The 25,598-nt window shown below is 45.2% G+C and overlaps 1 protein-coding gene across 1 annotated transcript in view; it reads right to left on the bottom strand.

The window, feature by feature from the left end:
• Positions 1 to 1,726: 1,726 nt before the first annotated feature.
• The window catches only part of VPS33A (VPS33A core subunit of CORVET and HOPS complexes), a 158,026-nt gene continuing 134,154 nt past the window's right edge, over positions 1,727 to 25,598 (bottom strand). Inside the window, exons 8-13 of the mRNA XM_085633316.1 lie at positions 21,596 to 21,722; positions 19,224 to 19,291; positions 8,725 to 8,862; positions 5,830 to 5,967; positions 4,427 to 4,595; positions 1,727 to 2,695 (exon numbers count right to left, since the gene is read on the bottom strand). Coding sequence (XP_085489442.1) covers positions 2,502 to 2,695; positions 4,427 to 4,595; positions 5,830 to 5,967; positions 8,725 to 8,862; positions 19,224 to 19,291; positions 21,596 to 21,722 — 834 coding nt within the window. The 3' untranslated portion in view covers positions 1,727 to 2,501. The remainder of the gene's footprint in view (positions 2,696 to 4,426; positions 4,596 to 5,829; positions 5,968 to 8,724; positions 8,863 to 19,223; positions 19,292 to 21,595; positions 21,723 to 25,598) is intronic.

Genomic DNA, 25,598 nt, shown 5'->3' with positions numbered 1-25,598 from the left:
CCCGTCATCCTATTTTCTGTAGCTCCCTGCGGGAGTTGGTTAAAGGCTGAGAAAATAACTTCTACCTTATTGTGGAAGAACTTGGCAATTTCCTCACTCATTTCTTAATTTGACTCGACCCTGGGTGGATTTGGGGACGCTAGCCTAGATACGGTTTTGTAAAGTTCTTTGGAGGAATTTTGGGCTATATTCATTTGATTTATAAAGAAGACACTTCCCGCAGTCTGTTTTATTGGTAACCAGCGAGCCCGTAATGGCACGTTCCTGTTTTTTGTAACTAACACAGGGATAGGGAAGGGGTAAGAATGAGTGAGTGAATGGCAGCTGAAACAAAGCGGCCATGTGACCTTGCAAGGCAATGGAGACCATGGACAGGATTGCTTACCTTCTCGCTTTCTCCCTGTGAATGCTCTTCTGGTAATTCAAAAACATGCTGTGGCTTGAAAAAGATGATAAGAACATGGTTTACAGGTCTGTTTCATACAGTCAGAGAAGCACAGGGCAAGCAGTTACAGGTGCGAGGGAGGGAGGGAGCAAGCAACAGCGGGAGGAGGGTGATTGGGGGACGGGATAAAAAGAAATGAGGAGTGGGGGAGAGCAATTTCACAATGGTTTGGAGAAGCACAGGGCAAGCAAACACGGGAGAGAAGGATGGAGAAAGTGACAGCGGGAGGAGGGTGATTGGGAGACCAGATAAGAAAAAAGATAAGGACATGATTTATAGTCCTGTTTACAGAAACGGCGCAGAGCTTGGAGGAAGTGAAAACCTGACAGCTCCTGAGGTGGGTTCTTAAACAAACAAAAAAGAAGTTTCTAAAATGGTCATTAGATGGGAGGAGTTGATGGATAGTAGTAATTGATCCCTGCTCTCAGGGAGGGCTAAACACAGGAATAGGCATGACGCATGCATGCCGTGGAAAAATGGGGTAAAACATCAGGAGAGCAACGATAGAGCCAACAAATGGAAAGCCTAGGGGCATGTCTCTTTCGGGACAGTGCATGCGCTGTCTGGAGCCGAGATCTAAAAACGTGCAGGGGAAGGGCTTGGGAGCAACGGTGAAGCGGGCGGGTGATTAAAAATGAACTTAGCGGCAGCAAAATAACAATAATAAAAAAAAATGAATCGAGAGGGGTTTGGGAGCAATGGTGGAGCAGGCAAGTAAATGCTGCCTAGTGGCATCAGCAAAATAATAAATAAAAACAAAAAGCACAGAAGCTGAAATGAGTGGGGGAGCAACAGTGGAGCCGAAGACTGCAAGTCTTGGTGATATGCTTCATAATAGGCCTTCCCGCTGCAGGTGGAAACCTCAACTGCTTTTCAAAGCTAGGTACGTATTTAGTACACTCATTAAAAATAGATCACAAAGTAGGCTATTTCAGGCACAAATGCAATGCAGCAGTGCAAGAAGAAGAGCGTTTTTGTGCAAGTCTCCGTTTCAAACCTAAATTCTATATATTTGGAACATAAAAAAGTTATTTTGTGGAGCAGGGTTAGAGTGTCCACTGCGGTAAAACAAATGAACTAGAGAAGAGATGGAATACTATTCAGAGAGCATGAAAATAAAAGCAGCAGTCGCTAAGAACCACAGGTTCGAACATCTCCATTACTTTTTGTATGTTTTCTAGAGTTCATAATCAACCTTTTGTAAAAACGTATGTATTTGAAATCACCAAACCAGGCTACAGCAAGCAAATAGCATGCGAGAAAAACTGGCCACCACTTAGCTGCACTTTAAGCATTTATTTGAATACATGTGCACAGCCTCCAAAGATAAAACAAAATTCAAACTTAGCAACGTTGTGTTTCAATTTCATTATAAAAGCATTATTTCTTTCAACATGAGGTGACCTCTGAAGGGCATTATACCTGGTGTGAATATTTACACACCGATGCAAAGTAGATATCTGTGCACACTTATTTTAAGCTTTCCATTTCAGAGCAGAGCCCTTCATACCTGACACTGGCACAACAGTTGTTGCTACAGATACACCTGCTGGAAATGCAACATCACAAAGGCGTGTATCCCGCCTCTCAAGACCAGCGAAGTGGGAAATGCACACCAGGGTGTTTCACCATAAATAACCGAGATTAGGACAACACCTACAGTCAGGAAAGTCACCCATGCTGCCTTAACATTCTTTAAGTGTCGCTATGGTATTTGTGCTGCCAAAAGTCTAATATCATCAGCAATATTCAAGACCTCCTTCCCGCGTACAAAGTGAGACTCGCAGCTCCGATATCCTGAAGTGAGAATCAGTCCTCTAACCTTGGATGTTTTCACTGAACGGTCTTAGATCTTCATCCCTGCTATACGGATGGAAAAAGGTAGTTTGAAGCAAAGCCCATTGCTCGAGGTTGTTTCTTCCAACTTCTGGACCTTATTCCATCCAAATCTTCTGGTGAGCTGTGGGTCTATAACCTTTAAAAGCCCCAACGACAGAAAGAGAAGACCATACCGCAATCTCTTCCTCAGAAACAAGCCTTCTTTGCTCTCCAGAATTTAGAAAGGTGCAGCCTCCAGTTTCTCCATGAGCGATTTTATCCAGCTTGTTCCATTGATCAACTTGGTGGTGGCAATTATGTACTCTGTCCCACTGTCTTCCATCTGAGAGAGGAACCGCAGAGCTGCAATTTCGGCATAAGTCACTCCTCCGAGGAAAAACACCAGGGTGACCCTGTTCTCTCCCTGCTGACCTGCAGAATCATAGAACATGGCATAATTACACACATGTGAACACAATTTGTTCAGAATGTAGTTAGAGCTATAAACTATGCAATAGATTCCAGTGTAATTATTTGTATAGTGCGATCACAATCCTCATCGGGCTATACAGTTCCTTATAGAACAAACATTATTAAAAACAATGAGAGGGTTACATTTTTACGTTACATCCACTACAACAGGACTGCAAAAGTTCTTATAGAAAGCAACCACTGTTTACCACCTAGTAAATGTTTTTGCAAACAGCATTTTTGTTTCGTCCACATGAAGCTCCACTTATGCGGCTAATAAAATCAAAAAAGTGTTTGATACCCTTTCCTATGTAATACATAAATGTACTGAAATTTTAATTCCTATTAACTGTTGCTTAAAACAAGGGAAGGCAAACCATTGGCGATGCAGCTGCACCATTTTGCAACTTTTAAATGAAGAACCAGTCAGACTACTTCGCAACAAAATGGCTGCTCATCTGATCGTTCCCGTTTCCTGACGGAGGGATAGTACATATAAGAGCACATATAGCTGCTCCCAAAAAGACTAAGGACAGTGAAGCAAGTTCCTGTGCTATATGGGTTACCCATATGGGTATGTAACCCATATGGGTTACACATGCAGGCAGTCCAGTGCCGGGAAGGGTCACACAAGTGACACTGTCCCTTATCGACACCCTGATAGCAGTCTGCAGTTGATAACATAACTGGTGTGTTCATTCAACTGTAGACCAGCAAGCTCAAAGCAATAGATCTGATGCACACCTCACACCACTCTGCAACAGTGCTTGAATTGGAAAAATAGAAGTGCAGTACTATGTACCAGAGTACCCGCTTGTTTCTGAGAAGTTCTGGTACTCTCCAATTAAAGGTATTCTGTCTCTCTTAAGAAGTGAAGGTACTCTCCCTCTGAAATTGAGAAAGTGCTGATACCCCGTACCGGACAGTATTGGTCCATTTAAAGCACTGCTTTGCAAGCCCAAGCTATGTCATGGGTTACTATTATGTTTAGCTGGACTGGCACCCATTTTTAAAGTGTTAGCACACTTTATCTCCAGGTCACAGTTGATGTCATTTTGATACTATTTTTATTTTTTTATGTGAAGCTGGTCTGTACGGCTTGGGAAAGTCCAATTATAAACCTTCCATCTGAGTTTTGAATTAAAAAAATCTCAGGAGCCTCATTTGAAAGAACCTAATGGTCTGAAACCAGCACTTAAGAAAACTTTTCAATTGTGCACTATTCTCAGTTTCCTAAGAGCATACCTCAAAATCTTTACTAGAGAAGAAAAACCTTATGATGGGACTGAATTGGTTTCTTTTATTTTTATAGCATATCACCCTCATGCCGATGTTGCTAGCCACTAAGCCGTATTATATTGGATTCGCCAAAAAGTGAAGTACAACAGTCTGACCGTATCTAAAGCCAGTGGCACACAAACTTGAGTCACCTGGTCTTGTTAATTGCCTGAATACATATCCTTAATGACTCCTTCGTAAAAGATATGAAATTTACCAAACACCAAAGCTATTTAAAAAAACACTCTTGGTACTAGTCACTGAAAGACACAAGATATCTCTATATTAAAATGTAGTGGCAGAACTTTAGTATTGCTACTGGCAGCTCAAGCAGCAGAAGTGTTATTTGGATCTCAAGTTCAGGTGCTCATGCAGAGAGTACCCACAGAAAAGAGTTAATTACAATACACCTACGTTTCTTCTGAAGTCCTGCTGGTAACTGCTGTCTCTCTTCAAAGTGAGGACCTGGCAGCATCTTCAGCACTTCTTCAATGCTACGCCATCCTGGCCGAGTGAGCAACTGGGCAAGACGAACACTCAGTGGTGCATATCCACTATACACATAGGAGATATCGTTTGGATTCTGCGGAGGAACAAATACTGATACAAATTACTTGGTCATCACCAAAACAAGTGGCAAAGCTTAAATAGCATTTTGTAATTCATAGTGAAGTCATCCAATGGCTGACACATTGCACCTTGATTAATGAGAGAAGAAAATGAAAGAAATCTGGTATGCTGTGGACTAGCAAAAGTCAGATAAATGCAACTCCAAAAAGAATTTACAACAGCATTAGTATGAAACAGAAACTGATAAAGTTGTAATGTGCCCCGTGCTCACAACTAGTAGAATTGTTGTATCACATAAGGCAACACTAACGTAAAAACTAAAATACTAGCATCGAAGGGAACCAGCTTGTGTGCGGATGAGCTATTTTTTTAAAGAGCAAAATGCAGTTATTCAAAGCAAGTTAACCAGTGGCTTAAGGAGCATGACCTTTGCCCCATGCTGTATACTGTAGAGGATGGGAGCAAAATGAGAATGACGCAACAGACCAATAGATGAAAAGAGGTGGCTGCAAGCCGCTTTAAGAATATTATATATATATTTTAGTAAAATCAAAAGGTCTTGGCTAAGGCCAGACCTAAAAAAAAAATATACAAAATGTGTGAAAAATCAGTGTAATATGTAAACATATAATCTCATCTCTTTAATGTCCATATATAGAGTAATACTCCATACATTACCTTACAGAGCACATGTAAAAGGAGTTTCTTTTTTATGGAAAAACACAGTACAAAACAATGAACACAGATAAACACTGTACAATCCAAAATAAAATGCTGCAGATAGTATTACAAAAACAACAAGAGGTAACTTGTGAAGACAGTAGGCATGACAGGGAACAGTTTTGCAAATACCAATGTTACAAATTGCGGTGGCACTGAACTTTCTGAAACCGGTTCTAGTGACTGCGATGGCTGAGACCTACTGAGGAGACCATTTAATCATCCCATTTGCCTCTGTAACACCCAGGGCTCTTGTTTAGGTAATTACTGATTGCTACAGCACATAGTGCCACAATAGCAGAGGCAGAATGAGACAAAATAAAGTGATTTTTGCTGCAAAACTGTTTGCCTTATACTGTAAACATGTGTTATGTAACCACGTTTAATATTGTAATATATATCCTGACCTAACATCCACAGGAAAGTAATCTTGAGCTACAGTGAAAGAAATTAGCGCCACAGTGATCGATCATCATAAGTCTTATTTGCTATGGTTACTTTTGATAAAGCTAAAATGACAAACCCACCTGCTCACTGACTTCATCAGTCCACAAGCGCATTGTCTTCCGGATTGTGGGGTAATTGTTTCGACTGCTGAGCTGTGGTTTTAAAAGACCAGCTTTTTCTAGATTGTATAAAGTTAGTATATGTTCATAACCGTAATTCTGTATGGGATACAAGGACATAAAACCAAGTTATTTCCTCTGTTGAGCAAACAATGAAAATGCAACACACATTTGAGTTGATTCACTAAAGAAACATAGAAGAATGACTTGCAGATCCTCAAATGGGAACATTGCACATTGTGTAAATGTGCAGAAATGTGCCAAGGCGCAAAGCTTAATATTTGGGTGGGATGTGGGCATGGTAATGCGCATTTATGCTGCATACTGATGCAAAAGGGAATGAAGCACATTTGTGTGTGCCCTCCTCTTCGCACATTCAGTTTCAGATACTCTTCAAAGGATGAGTGCAGCCCACCGAGGTAAGTAAAGATGTGTGTGTGCCTTTCTGTGATGCGATGCTAACGCTGAAACAGATTATTGTTTTCTCTTACAATTTTAATCTTAATTTAAAAAGTCGTGAAATTAGCAGATGGGGTCCTTAAAATAAATTGTGCCATTTTTGCTATGTCCGGTACCTGGTAACAAGACCTACTAGCTCCAACAGGTCTTGAATCTCTTCTATTTGGTTAGAGACTCTGTGAATGCGCAGGAATCAAGTGTGCACCCTTCATATGCATTACAGGGATAGGGTGACTTGCACAATGGGCAAAGTTTGCATAGGATGCTCAAGTACACTCGCGCAAGTTTTACAAATCATAGTATAATGCAAGGCACAAAATTATAATCTGCAAATCAATCAAACTAACGTGGTTTACTATTTTATGAATTAAATATTTTTTTAATATGTAACCGGAAATATTTCATTAATTAATTAAACTAACAACTACAAAATGACACGCAATGCACTGCCACATTGTGAAAATATCCAGATGTTGTGAAAATTCCATCAAACATGAAGGAACTCAATACACGTTTCCTAAACTAGGAAGTCAAGTACATTTTACAGTTACTCCACTTTACGTAGTTCTGTCCTATGACTTTTCCAAAACTCATACCACACTGATGTTTGCAGTCTAGCTACAGACAGCTCTCAAATAAATGAGAGGAGCCCTTTAATATCAAAGGAGTAGGGCACCAATTAGACCTTAGTCAGAAAAGTAATCCCCTTTGGATAGCTTAAAGCATCATAGCATGTACACCCAATCATACAACTATATCACCAGAACATAACACCTTCACATAAAAAGGGCCAAGTGTTGAACACATTTAAAAAATTCAACTTATTTTATTAAGAATAAAACCAAACATTTGGTCACAGATAAAATTATTTGCAACACATTTTTAGAAAACTTTTCATCAGATTAAAAACATTACTTATCACAAATGTTAAGCATACAATTAAAATCAATTAATTCAGTACAACATTGGGAGAACCTTCAAGAAAAATAATTCTAGTCATAAGAAAGGCAAATACATCGAACCAAGATCATTCGTCCAATATTTTATTTTTTATCTAAATCTTTGGATAATCATAACAAATGTCTCAACAGTCTAGAATGCGCCTTTCTATTAAAAAAAGTATTGACACGTTTAGGTGGTTTGTAATTGTTCATACGCCACCTTCTTCAGGACAAGAGACGATATCTCCGAAACTTCAAAAACCTAATCTTTTCTGTATTCTAGGTGTCTGTCAGATATAAACGATAGGTGAAAACCTATTCGCAACACTTTAGGGGATGAAAAGGCCTCCCTTTCTTTTTCGGTTGGACACACGTTATGTTCTCCAACCTCTTTATTTCCTGCCCCAGATAGTTGGATTAAGGCCGGTATTTGCCTTTGTACTACACACCAACCGTCCAGGCATGGACTTGAAGCCCCTTCAAATATCCCTTTATTAGTAGGCTTCATACTTAAATTCTCCAATTCTCTTGGGTATCTTTTTCCTCCTATTTTTCCGCAGTTATTTCTAAATCTTCTATCGGTTATCTGCATACAGGGTATCATAGCCTCTGCAAAATAGAGTAAAGCTCCAGTTGTCTGTCAGAGACAGCTTTGTGTAGTATACTCGACACTGCCAATCCTTGCTAAAGACTGGGTGTCTTAGTGGCAATCTCTTTTGCCTTTGCCTTGCCCTTATTTCTTGCGCCCTTCTTTGAATTACACTGCATCTCAGAAAGCAGAGCCACGTTTAAATGCCACCAGTTTGCTGCATTTCAATGCCACCCAGTCGGTGGTTAATTTGTGTTGGTGTTTGCAGGTGCTTAGTACCAGTACTTAACTACAAATTAGAAGCGCATGCAATTAATCTTCCCCAAAGATCTTTCTTTGAGGAAGATTAATTGCATGCACTTATCATTTGTATCTTCAGAAATGCACAAGCCACACACACATGTACTGATTTTCAAAAACAGATGCATTTTCAATGTAAAAAGTATGCAATCATCAATGAATGCAAGTTTAATCTTCTCTTGTGTAAGTAGTTCAGAATAGTATGGCTGTGAAAATGTTATTTTATCAACATAATCAAGATGAGTTGAAATTTCAAGAAATCATGCAATTTAGATTTTTTCCAATATGACTTCTTGTGAAATGATCCCATCTGTGTGGGAAAACTAGTCTGCAAAACCTATGTTTTCAGGATTTGTATTCGCAGAAAAATATATTAGTGAAAAACAACAACCAAGGCAAACTACTGTTTGTTTTCCTACAAAACCCATTCTCCTTGACTTTAGGTAACGCCATTAAAAATAAATCTGAAATTTCATGAAGGGCAAGAGGTCGCCCAAAGAATTTAAGACATTCGCCTAAATGACGTCTTGCAGCTCTCCACTCCCTTAGTTCAGAGGACTCTCTCACCTGAATGATGGCTCTCCTGTAGGTGTCCAGCACCTTCGGCTTGAGTCCACTGTTGCACACAGACTGTAGACACACCAGCCTCAAGATCTTTATCAAAGGATGCTTCTGTGCGATGCAATCCTCAATGTATGTGTTGACCTAAGAAAAATTCCAAGAAATTAAAAATCATCAAACTTGTTTACATAATTTTACCTGTGTACCCCCACACGAGTTCCCAAGCCCATTTACAAAAGTACCCGATTAGGTATTCAAGTTCATATATGTTATACATTTTAAATTTCATTTTGCTTCACTGATGAATTACACACCTGGTCAGCTGTTCTTTAACAGCGCAGGTCCTTGGGCTAAAAGCTCTTGATAGCCCACTTTGAAATTCTGATGTTACAGGTCATGCAGTTGTAGAGAGCACAGGATGGAAGCCCTTCAGAACCAATGAGTATTGCATTCGGAATTGGAATGCACTGTAAAATCCACTGCGCTGTAACAGTCCATAGGCAGAAAGAAAGGTATACTCAAGTGCCCGTAGTCTGGAAGGCAATGCATACCCTATAGCAAAATAAAGTGACAACTGCAACTTTGAGCTCAGTCGCCTCTTCTCTCTTAACCAGCACAGTCCTACAGCACGGAGGGCCTCTGATGAGTGGTATCAGTTGGACACTGCAGAGAGTAAGTAGTAAATTGGAGTTCGACTCTAGGTTTCCTAATTTTATCAATAATTGGTGATACCAAGGAAACCACTCAATTGCCTGCGCTCTGTTCTGATATCAACCGCAAAAATATCTACATTTAGGTTTTGTTGCCATTGTATACAACGTGTCTCCCATCACACATCTAGAGAAGACTACATGTAAAATAAATAATAAAACTGCTGGAACATGGTTACGACACCTCACAAGCGCCTTTCTGTCAATCCAGTACAACATTATTCCCTTCTGCACCCTGTTACGTAGACTCTAAATTACGTTACAGCTCAAAATGGAATTTGCCACCAGCAGCTGAGAGGTAAAATACCTGTATGGCATAGGAGCGGACCCCTCTTACACCTCTCTAAAGTCCACAAAACACAGGACCATGCCAGAGAAAGTCAACAGCAAACTGGTGGGTGTTGTGAGGAAGCCTGCATGAGAACTTCACAAACTCTGGATGGTCAGAAAAAACAAAAATGGAGGACTTGTGCTTTCAAGGAGTGGAACCGAGCTCAGCGGATTTGCCACTCACTGAAGAGATAAAACTGAAGCCTGTCACAAGTTCGAAATCAACCAGGGTTTCAAACCCTTTTTGCCCTCTGAATTTGAAAATAAGTGCTACTCACTATGGTAATACTACCATCTGTTTATAGTGATGCAAAATGGCAAAATTGTGTCAGCAAGTACTAAGTAACTAACAATTGCGCATGACTAACGCACTTCATCACTATGCAGATACACAAAGCCATGGAATCTTGCCTTTAGAATGCCCAGGAACATAAAATGTACATGTTTTTAGTCTCATTAAATTGATTTGTGGGTGTTTCATTCATTATAATGCATAACCTTTAAATCTGAAAGAAACAGTTAGTTATAGATCCCTTACCTAAGAATTATCCCCAGGAGTCAGACTGGATCCGGAAAGTATTTCGACAGCAGTTCCCCTGCGCGTCGAAAGGTGGCGTCAGTCATCTCCACGTTTGTCATTGGCGCGTGGTCACCGGGATGACATCGCGGTAGCTACTTAGACACCGCCCTCACGTGCTGACGTCAGTTCTTTCTTTTTGACTGACCTTTTGCCCACTTCTGTTGACTCCGTTTGAGTCTTCGACTCCTGGTGCAGTTCCTGTAGCCGACTGATATCGGTGACGGATTCGCACCGCATGTGCCTCTTCTGCCTGGAGCGCAACCGCGACCCCAAGTCGTGCTCCGACTGCCAGACCATGAATCCGAAGCCTTTGCGGGAGCGGTCCCGAAAGCTTCCCGAGGCCCGGCCGCGTGGGAGGTCGAGTGACCGGTCGGGGAGTCATCATCATCACTCTTCTTCCAAGTCTTCCAAGTCTTCGCACTTGGGGTCAGGTAAGTCGAAGCACAAGAAGAAGTCGAAGAAGCATCATCGCTCTTCGACTTCTCCAAGGCCCGGCGGCTGACGCGACGAGGGATGTGGGTGTTGCCCCTCCGAGCTTCCCACCCTTCTCGGGACCTTGAGCGACCCCTACCCAGCTTCGTCAATTTTACAAAGCGATGCATGCCATCTTTGGGCAGCCCGACTCCACCAGCGTGCCTTCGGGCCCCGCGGACTCAGCTGGGAGTCCTGGGCCTTCGATGCCGGCGGCTTCAGTGACGCAGGGTCCCCTTGGATCCAAGCCTGGATCCGGATCGGTGCTGGTCGACCTTGTTACACCTCCCCCGGCGCCGATTATGCCGGCACCACAACCGCAACCGGCGTCTGCTGTGTCTCCAGCCAATGTCGACCCCGGCCTCCACCTCGATGTAGACACGGAGCAGACCAGCTTCGACCAGTACTTTTGTGCCTGTGTTCTACCCTGGCTCTTTTAGACCAGATTGGCAGCTAGAAGAGGGTGAGGAGGACTGGGAGGGATCTGGAGACCCTCTAACTGACCAGTTGGGCTACGAACTGGACTGGAGAGAGGAACTTGGGGAAGCCAGTGGTCTGGATACCTCACCAGACCTTGGTATTTGGTCTCCTCCAACCGTGGCTACGGAGGAGAAAGCGTTGTATGCCATGGTATTGCGTAAGACCGCCGAGGCTCTCCACCTCGAGCTACCTACAGTGGCAGTCAGGACTAACCTCCTGACAGAGGTTCTTCAACCGGCAGCAATCTCTCTTGAGAGCGCCTGCTACATTTTAATGAAGCCCTCTCTGACATCCTTTTGGGCACCTGGTCCAGGCCCAACACAGGGGCTCCTGTGGCTAGGATGATTGTCCGATGCCATCGCCCAGCCCGGGCGACCCATGTTTCCTCTCCCAACACCCCACCCCTGAGAGCTTGGTGGTCCAAGCCTCCACCTCCAAAGGCGCATTCCCTAATGCACCACCTGATAGGGAATCCAAAAAGCTGGACCATCTTGGGAAGAAGATGTTTTCTTCCTCCAGCTTGGGACTACGGTTGGTAAATACCGCATGTCTGTTGGGCCAATATACCCACTCCGTGTGGGATACGGTGGCGCAAGTGCTGCCTGCAAGAAACTGGCTCTATATATACTACACCAAAATGAGGTATAGTGTGTATAGAGTCCAAGTGTCCCCAGAGGTAGGCAGAGGTTAAGGTTAGATAGAACCTTACTCTCTAATAGTGGTAGCTTGGTCGAGCAGTAAGGCAGTATCAGAGGACAGCGTTAAGCATTTGATGTACCCACTCAATCAGCAAATGAATTCTCACACTCAAGAACTGAACTCTAGGCCAATTGTTGTTCTATAACAATATACTGCTTATTTTTAGAACCAAGCAGGCCTGGTACAGGTAAGCATTAAATAAGTTTCAGTAATAAGTTACTGGCTATATGACAGTTTGAAAATGCAATAGAAATTGTACTTTGTTTGATTTCCAGGGGAGCAGTAGTATGCAACACTTAGCAAATACAGTACACATTGGAATGAATAGGCATTTTCAGTAAATTGCAGGGAAGTTACTTTTTACGTTACTTTTCTAACTCAGTGCTGGATACCTAGATTCAGCACTGGGACATTTCCTAGAAACAGGTAAGTAATTACGTTTTGGTTATTCGCATGAAATGTTCAGTTTTCAAAACTCCACACTTAGAAACTTTCTGAAGCAGTACATTGAAATGAATGGGCTTCGACAATAAATTGCAGGTAAGTTACTTTTCACGTTACTTTTCTAACTCAGTGCTGGGTACCTAGATTCAGCACTGGGACATTTCCTGCAAACAGGTGAGTAAACACGTTTTGGTTATTTGTGCGATTTTTAAAGAATATTTTTAGGTTTCAAAACTCCACACTTTAAAACCTTTTTGGAGAAAAAGTTTCAATGTTATTCTATGGAAAGAAAACAGGTAAACGGTTCACAGGTAAGTAATCGACTGTGGGAGTTAAGGTTCTGGGGTTAGACTCAGGGGTCTCCCAGGGTCAGTGATGCACTGTTGTTGCACCCTCAGTGGCACTAGGGCGGCCGGGTGCAGAGTGTTGAGGCCCAATGTTATCCAATGGGGGATAGGGGGCCTCCGGTTGGTGGCTGCTGGCAAGCAGGCCACTGGGATGTGGGAGCAAAGCTCCTAGGGTTAAGCTCAGGGCAAGTTGGGGATCAAAGTAGCACCAAAGGTGCACCCTCAGCGGCACTAGGGCGGCCGGGTGCATGGTGCTGTTTTGAGGTCGGGTATCCTGTTTTCAATGGAGAACCTCCGAGACAAAGAAACACTGCAGGCTCGGAGACGAGGATCTTCTGGGTGCGACCACCACTTTGAGGGGTAAGTTGGGATGTCGTGGGTTGGTTAGGCACTGTTGGTTTGGGCACACAAGGCCGTGGGGCATCCGGTGCAGGGGTGCCTTGTGACGTCGGACTTTCTTACCCGCTCTGGTCGCGGTAGGGGGGGTCCTCTGGATTGAGGCAGCAGGCGTCGTCTGGAGGCTTGAGGCAGGTCAGGGGTTACCGGATCTCGGGTCAGGATTGCTGGGGAGGCCTCCTCGTGGTGTTTTTCCACTCTGCACCCGCCGAACCCGGCCTGAGCTAGAGTGGGTTGGATTCGCGTCTCTGGCTGGCACCAGAAGCTGCAGTTTAAATATGTCCGGTGTTCACGGGAGAAACAGTCTTGGAAGTGAAGGCAGGCAGGTCCTCCGGGGTTTGTGAGGTTGGTGGCTGCAGGACATGCCGGGATTTCGCAGGAGCAGGTTAGAGGAGAGACAGGCCTGTAGGGCTGGGGCCAAGTCAGTGGGCATCGTCCTCGTTAGCTCTGCACGGCTCTTCGTCCTTCTTTTCTTCTTGTAGGTAGGCTGGATCTGCCTTCTTGGTTCAGGGCTGCCCCCTAAATACTGTATTTAGGGGGCGTTTTAGGGGTCTTGAGGTCAGTAGCCAATGGGCTACTGGCCTTAGGGTTACTAAACCCTTGGTGTGCTCACCCCACGTGGGGAGTGAGCACCATCCCTAGTCCTGATTGGGGAGTGCCTGCCATCTGCAAAATGGCAAGCACTGGAGAGTGAGCTTCACCTCGCCTTCCCCACCTGAGGGGTGGAGTTGGCAGAGGTGGGCATACTTCCTGGGCTGGCTCGTTTTTTCCGCCGGTCTTTCCGCTGAAAGGGATGGGAGACAGCAAGGGGGCCTGCTCCTGATAGCAGGAGAGGCTGGGGGTCGCATTGCAAAGGCTGCCAGGCCTTTGAAGCTCCCCTGCCACAGATGGCTCTTCCTGGCCCGGGGGATGTGTGAACACCTCCGCCCAGGAAAGGCTTTGTTTCTGGGCTCAGGGAGCATAGGTTCCCACCCTAGGGGTCCAGAAACATGTCTGCAGGTGGGCCAGTCCACCATAGCCCCCTCTGCTGCAGCCTCCAAACTCTCCTAGTTCGACCTTTCAGGGCCACCAATCGCCTGTGGGCGGCAGGATTCGCCATCACCTTCCCCACTGGCGCACCATCACATCGGACAGGTGGGTTTTGTAAATAGTCCGAAGGGGCTACTCCCTCCCCTTCGAGGCTATTCCCTCCATCCATGCCACCTCAGTACCATCACATGTCGGAGGATCATCTGGCCCCTCGCTAACAGGAATTTTAGGCACTTTTGGCCAAGGGTGCCATCAAGCGAGTTCCTGTCCCAGAAGTAGGGAGTTGTTGCTATTCCCACTACTTTCTGGTGCCCAAGAAGGACAAAGGCCTGTGTCCTATCGTGGATCTCAGGAACGTAAACTGCTTCCCCCGGAAGGAGAAGTTAAAAATGTTGACGCTAGCTCAGGTCCTGTCTGCCCTCGCCACTGGAGACTGGATGGTAGCGTTGGACTTGCAGGACGCTTACCTTCACATCCCCGTCCTGCCGGCCCATCGGTGTTACCTATGGTTCACGGTAGGCCACGAGCTCTTCCAGTTTACCGTGCTCCCCTATGGCCTTACCAGCGCCCCAAGGGTGTTCACAAAAGTGATGGCGGTGGTCGCAGCTCATCTGCACAGATCAGGGGTTCTAGTCATCCCCTATCTCGACAACTGGCTGATGAAGGCGGGCTTGCCCCAAGCTGTTGTCTCCCACCTCCAGACTACGCCGACCTCTTGCATTCGCTGGGGTTCTCCATCAATGTGCCGAAGTCACACCTGACTCCCTCTCAGAAGCTCCTCTTCATCAGAGTTGTTCTGGACACAATGCAGTTTTGAGTCTATCCTCCCGAGCAGCGAGTCCGGGATATTCGGGCTATGATTCCGAAATTTCAGCCTCTATCCCGGGTTTCGGTCAGGATGACCCTCGGGCTACTGGGCCTGATGGCCTCCTGATGGTGGACCATGCCAGATGCCATATGCGGGCTCCGCAGTGGGACCTGAAGTTCCAATTGGCACAACATCAGGAGAACTTGTCCGATTGCGTCCAGATCTCAGAGGGCACTGCACATCAATTGCAGTGGTGGCTAACGTACCAGGATTGGGTCGACGGCAGATCCCTCTCCCATCCCCAACCAGAGTTCACAGTAGTGACCGATGCATCTCTTCTGGGATGGGGCAGCCACATGGGGGAGGCGGAGATTAGAGGCCTCTGGTCTCCGGCGGAGTCCGGGCTCCAAATCGACCTTCTGGAGGGTCAGGCGATTCGTCTTGCACTCAAAGCATTCCTTCCCTCTGTCAGGGAAGGTGTTCACGGACAACACCACCGCTATGTGGTACTGCAACAAACAAAGCAGGGTGGGGTGGGGTCGTGGATCCTATGTCAAGAGGCCCTCCGTCTCTGGACATGGCTGGAACATCAGGGCATATCCCTGGTGGTTCAACACCTGGCAGGTTCCCTGAACGCCAGGGCGGACAAACTCAGCTGCATAATGGATCACGAATGGAGTCTTCACTCTGAGGTGGTGCAAGGTCTCTTTCAACAGTGGGGAGAGCCTTGGTTAGATCTATTCGCCACCGAAGAGAACGCGCAATGTCAGCAAATCGGCGCGTTGGAATTTCCAATGCGGCACTCGCTAGGCGACGCTTTTCGTCACAAGTGGAGTTGTGGTCTTCTATACGCCTTTCCGCCTATACCATTCCTGCTCAGAGTGCCGAAGAAGATCAGGCGCGACCAGGCCAAAGTCATTCTCGTGGCTCCAGATTGGGCACGAAGAGTCTGGTATCCCGAGCTGCTACACATGACCATCGATCCTCCGATCAGACTGCCTCTTCGGGAGGATCTTCTGTCGCAGCAGCAGGGGATGGTCCTCCACCCAAAACTGTCCAGCCTCCACTTCCTTGCGTGGAGATTGAGCAGCGGCAGTTGACGTTGTTTGACCTGCCTCCCGAAGTCTGTGATGTTATCTTGGCAGCCAGGCGTCCCTCCACTAAGACGGTATACGCCTGTAGGTGGAACAAATTTGTGGCATGGTGCGCAGAAAAGGCTGTGGATCCCCTTTCTGCCCCGCTTTCTGAGGTTCTCTTGTTCCTCCTTTTTTGGCCCAACAGGGCTCTGCTCTGGGAACTATAAAGGGCTACCTATCGGCCATTTCAGCCTTTCTTAGGCTTCCTGATCAGCCTACTCTGTTGAAGTCCCCTGTTGTAAATCGCTCCCTTAAGGGCATTACTCCTCTTTTTCCTCCTGATCCCTTCGTAATGCTCCAGTGGGACTTGAACTTGGTTCTTACATTCCTTATGTTCGCTCCCTTTGAGCCGCTACATAACTGTGCTCTCAGGGTTCTGACTTTACAAACTGCCTTTCTGATGGCCATCACCCCTTTGCGCAGAGTGAGTGAGCTGCAAGCACTTTCTTCTAAGCCTCCTTTTCTGGCTGTTCATCCAGACAAGATTGTCCTTCGAACTCGTCCATCCTTTCTTCCCAAAGTGGTTACTTCTTTCCACATTGGACAGACCATCACTTTGCCCAATTTCTTTCCGCCTCCGCATCCTTCCAAAGAGAAAGAGAGGCTCCACCGTCTGGATCCAAAACGTGCGCTTTTATTTTTATTTGGATCGCACAAAGCAATTCCGGGTGGATGACCAGCTCTTTGTTGTCTATGTGGGCGCCCAAAAGGACCATCTCTAGGTGGGTCGTTTTGTGCATTAAGGCGTGCTATTCTTTGGCAAAGAAGGAGCCTCCAGTGGGGCTGTGCGCCCATTCCTCCATGGCAACGGCAGTTACTACTGCTTTGGGAAGAGGAGTCCACCTCAATGACATCTGTCAGGCAGCTACGTGGGCATCGCTGCACACATTCACAAAACACTACTGCCTGGACAGCCAAGTCAAGAGAGACGGCTTCTTTGGCCGTTCTGTTCTCCAGGACTTTCTGGTGTGAACTTGGTTCGCAGACCCACCTCCGGAGTTGGGTTTTGCAGTGGTATCTATTCTAAGGTAAGGAATCTATAACTAACTGTTTCTTTCAGATGAACAAGTTACTTACCTTTGGTAACGATATATCTGTAAGAAACATAGGTAAGTTATAGATTCCTTACCGCCCCACCCATCATACCCGTTCTGCGAACTGACTTCTAGGGTTAAGGTATTCCTTTCAGGGCCCTGGTTTTGTGCACCAGTGGTCAGTGTCTTTCATAGCTCTGCGCTTCTGGCGTGGAAAGCCATGTACAGAACTGACATCAGCGCGCAAGGGCGGCGTCTAAGTAGCTACCTCGACTTCATCCCGGCAACCACGACACCAACGACTAATGCGGAGCCGACCGATGCCACCTTTCGACGCGCAGGTGTACTGCGGACGAAACACTTTTCAGATCCAGTCTGACGCCTGGGGGTAACTCTAAGGTAAGGAATCTATAACTAACCTATGTTTCTTACAGATATATCGTTACCAAAGGCAAGTAACTTCATATGGTACATATAAACACAATGGTACTTAAAATGCGGTAGTGGGATTGCCTTTTAAAAGGCCTGAGAGAGTGGGAAGGGTGTGTTTGATATGCAGTGTCCCTGCAGAGGCAGTGCCACATCATTAGTCATGCATATAATAAAAGATTACAGGCGACTGTGATTGTTTTCATATTACAAGTAAGTTATATCAGAGTTTGATACTTATAAAAACATTGTACAAAACATTTATAGAGATCGGACTCTCTAACTTATATTACATACATACACGTGTACAAAACCATGAAGCTTAATTTTTCACTTTAGATGGTAACTCAATACTCACCTAGAATAAGAAAATGACATCACTAGTCTACTTAATCATTTATTACAGCTGAGTAGTGATATCAAAGTGACAGCTACCACAGGCAGCTGACTGTTTGAAAAGCAGCTCTGAGAGACCTATACAAACTGCCATTAAAATAGTTAACAAGATGACCAGGTTTTCAAATGTATTTTTCTTAACATTATGAGGGAGGCATTGATTGTTGAACCCTTTTTAGGGCACTGTTGGAGTTCAGAATGTGGATGTAACTGCATGCCACAAACCACATGCGTAATTTAAAACGAACACTGAATGAAATACCTTCAATGGTGCAACAAGAGATACTGCACCACAAGGAGCAAAGGGCAAAGTATACCCTTGGATTGCAGCAAATGCCAAGTACCAGACAATATAAAAAGAAAAGGATCTGCCGGAACCATTCCTCAATGCAGGGTCGGCTTTAGCGACAATCTGTTTTGGCAACCCCCTCCCTCCATGGCTTCCTTCCCCATAGTGCCTTTTATCTCCATAGCCCCTCTCTTACATTTGTCATTTATTTCATAGCGCTAGTCATACCACCATAGGGTGTCAGAGCACTTTACATCACACACACATTATACAGAGACAATGAATCATACGTGTAAACAAGTCATTCAGGAATGTTATATAAGACAATGAGGACTAGTGTAGGAATTGCATGTCATCCATGCTTGTAGTCAGAGTGTTTGGTCTGGAGAAGCACAAACTCCGGATTTAAAACGTACCACAGTGGTTGGCTTAACTAATGAGAATGTATTTATACCTTAATAAACCCTTCTTAGCAACATTTGGATACTGAAATACTGTGAAAAAACAATGTTCTAATCTATACCATTCAGTTTGCATGCAGCTCTTTAATGACGGTTCATAGCTCACTGTGCTATATTAAGATTTAACTTATGAACTGCACATAACAAAATAATTTCTTGATAAAAGCAGTACCCCACTGAGCTATCCACATAAAATAGTTTTGTGATCTGTATGGCACATGCTCGCTGCAGCAGGCTTATTAAACCTCTGCGCTACTTTTTGACGATTCAAAACTGCCACTAGACAAAACTCCATTTCGCTACAGAGGGAACATTAATCACCAGAGTTATCTTGACATTTTTAGTGTTGCCTGAAAACACAAGTAACCATCACAGAAGGTGCTTTAAAACCATAAGTTATTTTTAAACACAGTGCACTCTCCCCCCTCCCCGAGCTCAGAGCCAGGTGATGCTCCAAAGAACTCACCTTGTCAGTGTCTATTCCCGACATGAACTCTTGTTCCACGGACAAATTATCAAAGAAAGCTTCTGATGCTGAAATATAAAACTCAAATTTACAATGTGACTGCACACTGGATCCCGCTAGCTCTGATCCAAACATTTAAAAAAAGACAGTACAGCAAAGCAGATATAGTTGATGTGTGTAATATGTTTCTCAATACACTATACACCTAAAAGCATTGCGAGGCCATACCGATGGCAATACAGCACTATATACATTTGTTAACATGACAGAATATTTTACCAGATGGCAACGCTAAGCAATGCATTTACGTTTCACCACTGCCTAAAAGGATTTTAAAAACATTACTTAGCATTGTTTTTAGACTTGGATTAGCTCATCATTTAAAAATAAAAAAAAAGCAATCACAGTTAATTCGATAAAAAGTACATTTGAAAAAATATTTAATTTTAGAGATTAGTCATGAGAGCTGAAAAACATGCATTGTTCAATTGCCTATCGTCTCCAAAGGAAAATAAGAATGTGCCTGTAATTGCAGAGTGCAAGTCAAATTGAGCCTACTGAGAGTGTTGATATTTTCAATTAGCTGGAACAGGAAGACGTTTGCAAGACAAATGGCTCTCGATAGATTTGTTAGCATGTAACAGAATACCATTAGAACCAAATTCGGAGCTTCGCTAGCTATACTTCTTCCATGACTCGCTTGAACTTCACTTCCATGCATTGAATAGCCACCTGTTCTTCTGCATTTTCTTCAGTATGGTTTTTTATACCTGCCACCTTGAAGACCAATCTCGCCGTGTGAGGAGGAGGCGGGGCCTTAAACTGTGCCGGGCCTCGTGCCGAGAAGTAAATATAAGAAACTTTTGAACCCCATCCACCCCCAAACCCCTGCTCCCTGAAAAAACAAAGCTTGACGAGGCTGGTGCCGATGTCTTGGGGTGTTTTCACACCCCTTAATGAAAATAGACATTTCAAAGCCTCGGAAAACGGGCTGGAAAACCACTATTTACAGTAGTTTTCAGCTCGTTTTCACTGTCACTGTGTGATATCGGCTCCTCACCGGGAGACTGTGTGATGGGAGCCGATATCGTGTGTCACACGGTGGCACCGCGTGCGGTGGCAGGTATGGTTCTTGGTGTGTTCCATGTACTATTCTAAACCCTGTTCAAATATAAAAGATGTTTTTTATTTTTGTTTTACACTTGGCTCAAGGGCATTGCAGCACTTTCCATGAGCATAATATTATATTAAATTAAGTCGGATTCCTTTTTTTCCACGGGGAAATCAAGCGATTTGCCCACAATCACACACAGGATGGTGAGCCAACGCTGGGACTCGAACCTGGTTCGCCAGCTCCAAAGTCTGCAACTCTGCCAATTAGACCACATATCACATTTTCCTTTAACATACAAATGTATTTACTACACATACGGCAGCTGGGTCTTCCTTGTGGGAGGGACAACATGGATTTGCATTTGGCTGGCCCCAGTCGTCAATGTCGCATAAGAGTTTAAAGCAATTGAATGGACTGTGGCCCAGAGTGATTACCAGTGGCTGAGATTAATTTAAGAATTCCAAAAATCGCTTTTTGCACTGTCTAGATGTTTGTAATATGGTGGCTACTGTTAGGGCAGATGCTTCCTGTGCCCTAAAAACACCAACCCACACACTGGACAATACATTTAATTCCCACTCCAAGATTTGTCCACATTTGACATTTCTTCAAATGCTACAACTCTAGTTGAGGTTGCGTATTACAGGGGGACACTAGTAGCAGGCCGGGATTTAATGTAGCCGGAGGGGACAAATTAGTCAAGACAGCCTTGTTTCCAACTCTATAGTCAGGGCTAAACTGTCCATTGTGGAATTAAAAGGCAACTATTGGATCTCGGTGAAGTTCTTGAGAAAATCCCATTTCAAGCAATGATGCCTCCTGTTGCACGTCCTCATTAGGTCTCGCCTGACCCAGCGCATGCGCTGGTCTGGCGAGACTTATTGAGAGGGCTCCAAAAAGTGCTACCAGGTCAGCCTAGAGCTACAGTGCATGTGCCCGGGCGCTCGCGCCACGCTTTACCGCCATTACTTTCACTTTCGCGGCCGCTTTGATGTTTGATCGTGATCGCGATCACTTTCACGGCCGCTTTGCATAGCCAATAGGTCTCGCTTTTGGGACCTTATAAGTATTTAGTTATGCAACTGTTGCATGGCTAAACACTTATAAGGTCCCAAAGCCGAGACCTATTGGCTATGCCAATGCTTGTTTTTTAGTGGGACACAACCATGTGATCGACCTGACTGTTGTTGGTGTTCAGATCATGGGTTCTACAGATGAAAGGGAGCTAGGACGACACAGAATGGCAGCCATCGCTTACTTGTAATGTCCTTGATGAGTTCTGCAATCGATGTATGGTTTGCCAGAGACCCTCTTGCTGCCTGCATGTGTGGCAACTGTGAAACAAACTGCTTGATCTCCCCAACAGTTTTAGCGTTGTGTCTTTCCTGGAAATAGTAATAAACATACATAAAATACATTTCACAATTTAGCTCAGGACCTGTTGCTGTACATTACTTGGAGGTGGCCGCTAGTTTACGGGTACGCATAACATACATTAATGAACACAACCTGAAGACAATAAACTAAGGATATTTAAATTGAGAAAAAATATGAAATGAGGCCCAGTCTGTTCAGCACATTAAAGATAGAATGCTTGTGGATCTCCATATTCTGATGTTACTTATAGTCGCAAAACACAAGCCCGACATGCTTCTGAATGAAAGAATCTGGGCCAATTCCTAGTGTACATGAACAGAAAAGCTAAGGGCCTGATTTCGCGTCCGCCAGACTCGCGTTGGCGGTGGTCAGTCTGCTGCATTACAATTTCAAAAGTCGTTGCGGCGGAGGACCACCGGCTGCACCAGGGAACAATTGTTCCCTGGCGGAGCTGCTCCACAATGTAAGATGCATATTACGAGTTCCCCTACCGCCAGCCATTTCATGGCGGGATCCTCGCCATGAAAAGGCTGGAGGTGGAGGAACAAAGGGGGCCCTACAGGGCTCCCATCCTCTCCCCCCGCCATGGGGATACATTCAGGGGGGCACAACATGTCTGTCTGTATTCCCCCAAAGTTCCAGCACGTCATGGACGTCACCATCCATGCCGTGCTGGAACTTTTTTGCCTTTCCCATTGCGGTGCCTGTTTTCCAGGCACCGCCATGGGAAAGGCAAACGACCCTCCACCTTCCACGAGTTCAACTCGTGATCAGGCAGGCGGTCCTTGCACGGCTTTGGCGCAGGTGTACCGGTGGAGAGCAGGCGCAACAGCGCAAAAGTCGAACTGAGGCCCTAAATTTCGTCCTTCCAAGCTGGCCAATCAAGCCAAAGTAAGAAGAGAAATTATTTCCTAAGCCCATGTCATTACTATTTGAAGGTGCACTCTGCAGTGAAAAACTAGAAACTATTTCAGACTTTTAAACAAAACAGTCAGCCACGTCACTCAACCTGGACCTTATATTATGCACAATTCATGAAAATCTTGACAACAGGCACGCACTTAAGACTACTCAGTGGATTTATGAACCTGCTCCAGAGATCTCAGTGCAATTTTAAAGCCACGGGTTTCTTGTTCCAGAAGGAAGTACTTTATTGAACAATAAAATGTAGCAAAGTGCACAGAAATTGGTTCATCTTATTAAAAAAGAAAATCACAGGTACCCATCCCCGTGAATGGAATCAGCCCGTCATTCCTCTTCAGAAGCAGCATGGAGCTGCATGACAGGAAGGACCAGAAGCAATGCCTTCGGCGGCACGCGCTGTAGTAATGGTGGCCATTATTATTGGTCGGCGGCACGCGCTGCAGTAATGGTGGCCATTATTATTGGTCGGCGGCACGCGCTGCAGTAATGGTGGCCATTATTATTGGTCGGTGGCACGCGCTGTAGTAATGGTGGCCATTATTATTGGTCGGCGGCACGCACTGTAGTAATGGTGGCCGTTATTATTGGTCGGCGGCACGCGCTGTAGTAATGGTGGCCGTTATTATTGGTCGGCAGCACGCGCTGTAGTAATGGTGGCCTTTATTATTGGTCGGCGGCACGCGCTGTAGTAATGGTGGCCGTTATTATTGGTCGGCGGCACGCGCTGTAGTAATGGTGGCCTTTATTATTGGTCGGCGGCACGCGCTGTAGTAATGGTGGCCTTTATTATTGGTCGGCGGCACGCGCTGTAGTAATGGTGGCCATTATTATTGGTCGGCGGCACGCGCTGTAGTAATGGTGGCCATTATTATTGGTCGGCGGCACGCGCTGTAGTAATGGTGGCCTTTATTATTGGTCGGCGGCACGCGCTGCAGTAATGGTGGCCATTATTATTGGTCGGCGCCACGCGCTGTAGTAATGGTGGCCGTTATTATTGGTCGGCGGCACGCGCTGTAGTAATGGTGGACTTTATTATTGGTCGGCGGCACGCGCTGTAGTAATGGTGGCCATTATTATTGGTCGGCGGCACGTGCTGTAGTAATGGTGGTCTTTATTATTGTTCGCCATTATTAGTCGGCTGGAAACACATGCTAACAATTGAAAATAACCACCCCATTATATTACGCCCTTGTTAAAAGAGGCCTTCACACGGGGACCTGCCTTTACACAAAGGTTTCTATTTAGAACTGTATCGGACGTGCCATCTCAAGTCGGGGGCATTGGACAGCAACACATGACTTTGCCGACGATATTTGCATCCAATACTACAGCTCTTCTTGCCGTCATCTCTATTCTGGATCACCCAAGCAACAGACTAAGCAAGCAGTACTAACAGCTGATGCACCACCCGTTCCTACTACGAGGATTGAAACCCCAAGCATTCGTTTCCTACAGAAGCTAGTGTATAAATACTAGGAGAATTACCCGTTTGGATAAGACCGTGCAAAACCTTACTGTTAATAAATGTCTCGTCATGGATATTGAAAATTCCAGAAGAGTAATAGAAAAGTACAAAAATGTAAAATAAGTGTCCAAAAATGTAAAATTCCAGAGTGTTTCCACAAAGTATTATACTGGCTAGCATGGAAAGGCCATGTGGAAAACAAGTTGTTCAATAAAAAAAATAACACGGTGGCTCCTTTAAAATCAAATTCCTGTTTTTATTCTTTTATTGAATAAGAAAGTTTATATAATGAAGTACGTTTGAAGTGTGTGACTGTGTCAGTCGCACGAGCGGGCAAGCCTGTGCAGAGGGTGATAATGAAGACGTCAACGCGATGGAGCCGCAGTCGCAGTTCCATTATCACCCAATCCTCCTGAAACCCCTCGATTATCTTCGCACCCCTCCAGTAAGGACGTGTTTTAACCTCGCCAGGGGATGTGGTCCCTAACGATCTCGGTTAGATGCCCAGCGAAACAAAAACAAAAAAAAGCATCCGCCATTTTGCTTCACTCTGTGTTCAGGCATCGACTGTCGAACTGTTCATTTCCGTACCTTTGTGAACACAGACCGACACTTTCCAGGATTGGATACGGGGCGCATAGCTATCCACGGAGCATCAGCACACTGCCGAATGCAACACCGGAAGCACGAGATGCTGCTCACACACACTAGGGTGGGTGAAAGGTGGATGAGAAGGGTGGGGTCAGAACATGTAATTTGCACAATACTACACCGCAAGCAACACTTGTTTATATATTTTAACATTGCATTTTGTAGAACTTTACAATTTGAGATAAAGTCATTTGTCCCAAATCACACAACCAACTATCCAGGTGAACATCCACAAAAAAGCCATACGATCACAACAGCCAATAATGGAACTGTTCCCCCAATTGTAGCTCCCTCCCACCAGCATACATCTTGGCACGGCTGATGGCATAAAACCAAGCAAGGGTTCAAGCCGTGCTTCCCCCCCACCCCGTAAATAAACAATGCGGCCCCTAGGGTGGGGCTCACCATGGCCTACAACTGAAGAATGCAGCCCCAGTTGCGATTTTTTTCACCCGATGTCGCAGCAAACACTGCTGATTTTCTTTTGTATTTGGGCGGGAGGGGGCCCTCTGGGCCCCATATGGGCCCTAGTGTGGGCAGGGCATCCCTACCCTGCCCCCTTATATTTTTTAACTTCAGGAGAGGGGACTAAGTCCCAGCGTCCTGTAATGGCTGGCAGCAAACATTTTCTGATGGAGCTGGCAGCCAATGAGAGTGCTTGCTCCCAAGGGAAATAAAGCTCCCTGTGCCAATTCAAATGCGCCAGTCAAAACATTATTTTCCTATGGACAAGTGGTCCTAATTATAACCACCCAGTGGCGGGTGGTGGTGCGGTGGGTTTAGAGGTGTGTGCGTTTAAGGAATAATGTGTGAACCCACATAAATTTGCTATTACGGCAAGCAA

The sequence above is a fragment of the Triturus cristatus genome, chromosome 11, assembly GCF_964204655.1.
Source record: "Triturus cristatus chromosome 11, aTriCri1.1, whole genome shotgun sequence".
NCBI classification, from domain to species: Eukaryota; Metazoa; Chordata; class Amphibia; order Caudata; family Salamandridae; genus Triturus; species Triturus cristatus.
Note: the sequence above shows the minus strand (reverse complement) of the source record. Positions and strands in the feature narration are given on the sequence as shown.